Genomic DNA, 6,932 nt, shown 5'->3' on the forward strand with positions numbered 1-6,932 from the left:
ATGGGCAGGGGAGCGGATTCCTCTGCCACTTTGGCCTTGCCCCCCCTCCCCACACTTTTACAAAGGTTCCAGCATCTTGGCCAAGCCCTCTCCTCTCAATGAATTTTCAAATAGGTCTCCAGGTGCATCCACAAATGCTACACCTTATCCAGCATACTGCTGCCTGATAGGATCACAGCACACTCTACACGAGCCCAAGCAGCCACATCGACCTGCCTAGCGGACGTCACATGGCAAGACATCTGTCATGCAGCAATGTGGCACTCTATACACATGTTCACATTGCACTATGCCATCGCCCAAGCGACAGCAGCAGACCATGTCATGCTACAGATTTCATTCCTCTCACATCCTTGGACCCACCTCCATGCTGATCACTGCTCACTACTCACCCATGTTTGGAATACATATAGGAACCATCCCTCTAAGAAGAAGAGGACATTACTCACCTGTAACTGGAGGTTCTCTGAGATGTGTGGTCCCTATTTGTATTCAATACCCACCCTCCATCCCCGCTGCTGCAGACTGGACTACTCAATGGTATGAGGAATACTGGGATGGCCTCAACCCGCATGGCCTATTATACCCTCGGTTGCAAGCATGAGGGGACACATGATGCACATGCAGGTCAATGGACACTGCTAAGAAAACCTTCCAGCTCTGGCACATGGCACGCATGCACACCCATGTTTGGAATACAAATAGGGACCACACATCTCAAATAGCCACCAGTTACAGGCAAGTAACCTCCTTTTCAAATTCTCTATGCTGCTCTGTTCCTTCTTATTGCTCAGTTGGTGCAAAAGAAGCAGAAACTAACTGCATCCCTCTTGCTCATGATTCTCTCAGCACAGGGAAGTCATTAGGAGATACAGAGATTGCACACCCACCCTCCCTGAATCCCCCAATGCAGGGGACATGTCAGGTCAGGGGGATATGTTCAACTGGCAGTTAGTCTCTTGAGAACCATTACCAGCTAGTACAAGAAAAAGCCGCATCAGGGGAAATGAACAACCTATAACCAGTTCCCTGACAGTCCCCACGCTCTGCTTTGATGAGCGTAAAGCAGAGAATCTGGCCTACATGTTGTCCACTTAATGGACAAACTTGTCATTATAAAATCTAACAAAACCTTCCCTCCCTCCCACATTAATGACTATTTTGATTGGTAATTTCTTTCTTTAAAAAACAAAGAGAGTGAACCTTAAAGAAAAGGTTTAACAATTTCATAAGTTATTAGTCATCACATATTGCAAGACATTGACAATATTATGTAGCCTGGAAGATGCTCAGTCTCTAAAAGGTGTAGTTTTGGTTGGTTGGCAGTTTGATTTAAATCTACAGACCTCTCTTTCTGGTCACATTGATGTGTTATTTCCTCATTCTAGTCTGTTTAAAATACTTGGGAGTACTCATATGAAAATGATGAATATGTTCGTAGTTATGTCCATCTTTGTAGGAGCCAAACCTAAGAAAAAATAATTAACAAAGCAAAATCATTACAACGTAGCTACAATGAATTAACCCATGCAATTAAATCACACAATTTTATAATGTAATTAACATTTAATCTGAACAATTGTTTTTAAACTAGGCTTCATTTTAGAGTAGACTTGTTGAGAATATATTTTTTTCAAAAGCAAAGATGGGAGAAAAAAAGCAAGAATGTCTGAAACGCAAATCACACAGAATGACAGGTCTGAAGCAAAAATAGAAAGTTCCTTTTAGGAAAACAAAACGTTTAGTCTATTACAGCAATATGCCACAAAAGTCTATTTGTATCAGAATCAGCAGCTACATCCTGGTACAAGTAAATCATAATTACCTATATGCTCTAGTTATGAAGGACTGAGTATAATAAACATATTTAAATATGCAGTGTAAACAGGGCGGCTCCAGGCACCAGAGCAGTAAGCCCGTGCCTGGGTCAGCAAGCCGCGGGGGGCAGCCTGCCGGTCGCTGTGAGGGCAGCAGTCAGGCTGCCTTTGGTGGCATGCCTGCGGGAGGTCCCCGGTCCCGCGGCTTTGGCGGCGGGTACGCCGCAGGCGCGGGACCGGCGGACCTCCCGCAGGCATGCCACCGAATCCACGTGACCAGCGGACAGCCCGCAGGCGTGCCGCCGAAAGCCGCCTGACTGCCGTGTGCTTGGGGCGGCAAAAACCATAGAGCCGCCCCTGAGTATAAATGATTACATGATGGCCCAATACTCTGGATATTCCATAAATGGAACTTCAGCTGAATGAGAGTTGCACAGATGCAGTGAAATCCTGGCCCCACTGAAATCAATGGGAGTTTTGCTGTTGACTTTAATGAAGACAGGATTTCACCCGTGGAGTGCCTGAAGGCTCAGACCCACTGTTTGTCCAGATTCCCCTATTCTTAAAATTATGCCAAAAAGTTGTAAGCCCTAGATGAATGGAGAGAAGTATATTGCATATCACACTTAAACATGAGGTTTTCTTTTATAAAAAGATCAGCATTGTTTATTAACAATTCCAGCATTAGCTACACATATACAAAGAATAGAAAATTTCTTTTTAAAAATTATAGTTAAAAAGGTAAAGCTTGTTCTTGGGAGCTGTCATTTTCCTGCTTTAAAGCAGGAGTAAAAGAAATTAGAACAGGAAGAAACTCGCTCTGCATTGAAATAAATGGAGAAAGATCAGGACTTGATTATGGATTTTAGGTAAGTTTTAACACATGGAACAGATTGTGGAAATCTTCAATCACATGCGTAACCCAACTGACATCAGTACCTAAAAAACAAATACTGAAATTTACCTCATGAAACTTAAGTACTTCTCCCACTGATTTCAGTGCAGAACACATTTCCTTTCTATCCTTATTTCCCTTACTTCCTGTGTATTAGCAGGAAAACGGCACCATCTGCCTCCAAAAACTCTTCTTCTGTAACACTTGTTCTGTTATGACTACATACTATTCTAGACTGATGCAACAATTAAAAATCTTCACGTGTTTAGCATTTATATTGTATTTTATAAAGAGGTGCAGAGGAACATGCAACCCACATTGACTTTAAAAGGAGTCATGAATTAATCCACACATCACCAATGTGAGGTAGGTATCTTCACTTCACAGAGCTGTACACTGGGGTACAGAAAGGCTAAATAACTCAAGGCATATGGCAAATCAGTGGAAGAAATTAATTAGAAATAAGGGCCTCTGGCCTCCTGATCTTGTGCTCCAGTACAGCAGACCATGTTATATTTATAAAACCCAGTTTTGTTCCTGTGACCGAAAACCCCCCTGTATTCACCCCTATACACTACTGTAATAATCTTTGTACAAAATATGCCTTGTTAGGTATCATTTGAAAACTAATAACTCATTGGTCAATAATATCATGGTAAAATGTGTGTAGCAACATTAAATGCAAAGTTTTGAAATCCCCCTGCATGATGTTCTTAGCACATGTTCAAAATCACACAGCCCTACCCAGACAGAAGTATCCTGGATGAAATGTGTGTTTCTTCTTCAAGTGCTTGCTCATATCGATTCCAATTAGGTGTGCGCACGCCGCGTGCACAATCGTCGGAGAATTTTCTACCCTAGCAACACCCGGTGGGTCGGCTGGGGAGCCCCCTGGAGTGGCGCCTTCATGGCGCTGGATATATACCCCAGCTGGCCCAGCGCCCCCTCAGTTCCTTCTTACTGCCCGTGACGGTCATTGGAACTATGGAGCATGGCATAGCTGTCCTCCACTCTCCCTAGCTTTCCTTGTTAGTTATTGTTGTAGATAGTTCTTAGTTGTATAGTTATAGATTTAGTATAGTTTAGTAGTTTAATAGCTGTTATAGAGTAGTTATAAGTAGTTAGCGGGGGTAAGGGGGTTTTCATCTCACCCTTTCCCCCCGGCGTGCAGCCGGGCTCATGCCCAAGGCTCCTGGCTTTAAACCGTGTGCGACCTGCGCTAAGCCTATGCCAACGGGAGACCCCCACGACTCCTGTCTAAAGTATCTAGGGGAGTCTCACCAGACTGATAAGTGCAGGATCTGCAAGGCTTTTCAGCCCAGGACCAAAAAGGAGCGGGACTTTCATCCCAAACAGCTCCTTATGGAGGCGGCACTTAGCCCAGACACTCCTTCGGCACGCCAAGCTCCGGCACCGAACGCCTTGGTGCGCAGCGCTCCGGCGGCGGCCTCGGGTACTGCACCGCGAGCAGACGCGGATAAGACCCCACGGCACCGTCCTCCATCGGCACCGCGTCTGCCGCAAGCCCCTCGGCGCTGTTCCCTGTCTCCGGGTCACAAGAGACCCCGTAAAACACAGGAGACTGCCATGCAACAGCAGGCACCGGCGCCCCCCACACTGACTGCGGAGTCGCGTCCGGCATCGGGACGTCCGAGGTTACAGGCGCCGTCATCGACACCGTTGACTCCGGCACCGGTAGCAGGGCCATTGAGTCCGGTGCGGACTGGCATCCTGCCCCGTTCCGTGGTTGAGCTGTGTCTCCCGTCCACGCCGGAGACATTTGCGACAGCGAGAGACCTCATTGCCCTTACGGAACCGGCACCGTCTCAGACCGCGGCACTGCATCCGCTCCGCACGGTGCAATCCAGGGGCAAGCCTGCCCTGCTACGCCCTCCATCTCCAAGCGTGGACTCTTGGCACCGCTCCCGGTCTCGGAGCAGGTCCCACGCCGCTCGCAGTCCCGGCACCGGTCTTCATCACGGTGCCGGTCGTACTCGCAGCCCAGCTCTTCCTCCCGGCACCGGTCCACCTCTCGGCACCGACCTGAGCATTGGTACCGCTCAGAGTCCCGACGCAGTTCCCGGCACCGGTATGAGTGCCGATCCCGTTCGAGAGGCCGCTCCCGGCACCGATTCTACAGATGGTCGTCTTCGTGATCCAGATCTGGGTCCCAGCATAGCCATCGGCACTGTTCTCGCTCCCGGTTCCGCTCCCCGGCACCGCGCAGAGACCGCTCTCCCGTGGACCGGCGCCGCTCGGCACCGTTCCACAAGGAGCCAGCGCAATCACGCTCGGCACCGCCCTGGACCTCAAGATCTGCATCTCGCTCTTCTGAAGGTGCCTCCCGCTCAGCCTATCCTGCTCAGGGTCAGGCAGCGGACGACCTGGGCCATTGGCAGGATGGGGCAGAGGACCCTAGACAGGACCCTGCACATTCGTCTTTCTGGACCCCATGGGCATATCACCAGGCACAAGGGGCTCCACTAGCGGCCTCTCGCTTGGCACACTCGGAGCCCAGGGTACCGGAGGCCACCATTACCCATCCTCCCCTAGGGGGTATGGAGGCTCCTGTGCCAACACTCACGCAGGCCCCAGACCCCGGTACAGGGGATCCTGGACATCAGGGACCCCCGGACACAGACCCACCTCTGGATCCTTTACCCCCTGAGGCATCCTCCTCGTCTTCCCCAGATGAGGCGGTGGCGGGCACGACAACCTCGGGCCCACCCCCGATAGACCTCCGTGCCCACCAAGACCTGTTACGTAGGGTGGCATGGAACATGGATCTACAGGCAGAGGAGATAGTGGAAGTGGAGGACCCGGTGGTGAGCATCCTCTTAGCTGATGCCCCATCCCGGGTGGCGTTGCCCATCATCCGTACGATCCAAGCTAACGCCAACACCATATGGCAAACCCCTGCCTCCATCCCACCCACTGCCAGAGGGGCAGAGAGAAAATACTTTGTCCTCTCTAAAGATCATGAGTATCTTTATACCCACCCTCAGCCGTGTTCACTAGTGGTCTCCTCAGTGAACGCAAGAGAGCGCCATGGTCAACAGGCGGCAGCGCCCAAATCGAAGGACGCCAAGTGGTTCGATTTGTTCGGACGTAAGATTTACTCAGCGGGGGGTCTGCAGCTCAGAGCCGCAAACCAACAGGCGCTCTTGAGCCGTTACGATTACAACTCATGGAACTCCATGGGTAAATTTAAGGAGTTGGTCCCCCAGGACTCGAGAGAGGAGTTTGGGGCCCTAGTAGAAGAAGATAAAAAGGTGGCTAGGACCTCCTTACAGGCCTCGCTAGACATAGCGGACTCTGCCGCTAGAACACTCGCTTCCGGTATAGCCATGAGACGTAATTCCTGGCTGCAGGTGTCTGGTTTGCCGCCAGAACTGTAACAGACCCTACAGGATCTGCCATTTGATGGTCAGGGGCTGTTCTCGGACAAGACGGACTCTCGGTTGCAGAGCCTAAAAGACTCCAGAACCATCATGCGCTCCCTGGGGGTGCATGTCCCAGGACCCCAGCGCAGGCCATTTAGGCCCCAGCCCCAGAGGTTCTACCCTCCTCCTCCTCGTCCAAGTCAGGACTTCCCCAGAAGGCGTGGATGAGGGGGTAGAAGGAGGTCGACCGGCCCCCAACCCGGTCAGAACCAAGGCCCTCCTAGACCACCTTCAGTGCCTAAAATTTTTGATGGTGCGCTCGAGGACGGCACTCCTTGGACGTACGCAGGGCCCTTGCTTTCTATATCGAGCGTACAAAGCCGTTTAGGAAGACGACTCAACTCTTCGTTGCAGTGGCTGACCGGATGAAAGGCCTACCAGTCTCCTCGCAACGTATCTCCTCTTGGATCACGTCCTGTATCCGTGCTTGCTACGACTTGGCCGGTGTCCCGACGCTGCGCCTCACCGCCCATTCCACGAGAGCCCAAGCCTCCTCGACTGCCTTCCTGGCTCACGTCCTGATCCATGACATTTGTAGAGCGGCAGTTTGGTCATCGGTTCACACCTTTGCCGCTCACTATGCGCTTGTACAGCAGTCTAGAGACGATGCTGCATTTGGATCAGCGGTTCTGCACTCAGCGATGTCTCACTCCAACCCCACCGCCTAGGTAAGGCTTGGTAGTCACTTAATTGGAATCGATATGAGCAAGCACTCTAAGAAGAAAAAACTGTTACTCACCTTTGTAACTGTTGTTCTTCGAGATGTGTTGCTCATAT

The 6,932-nt window shown here is 50.5% G+C and overlaps 1 protein-coding gene across 1 annotated transcript in view; it reads right to left on the reverse strand.

Annotated features, from left to right (window-relative positions):
• Positions 1-1,371: 1,371 nt before the first annotated feature.
• CWH43 (cell wall biogenesis 43 C-terminal homolog) overlaps positions 1,372-6,932 on the reverse strand; it is a 40,456-nt gene continuing 34,895 nt past the window's right edge. Inside the window, exon 16 of the mRNA XM_024216265.2 lies at positions 1,372-1,468. Within this exon, the coding sequence (XP_024072033.2) occupies positions 1,372-1,468 (97 nt within the window). The remainder of the gene's footprint in view (positions 1,469-6,932) is intronic.

The sequence above is a fragment of the Terrapene carolina genome, unplaced genomic scaffold (genome assembly GCF_002925995.2).
Source record: "Terrapene carolina triunguis isolate 2854851 unplaced genomic scaffold, T_m_triunguis-2.0 Scaffold66, whole genome shotgun sequence".
NCBI lineage: Eukaryota > Metazoa > Chordata > Testudines > Emydidae > Terrapene > Terrapene triunguis.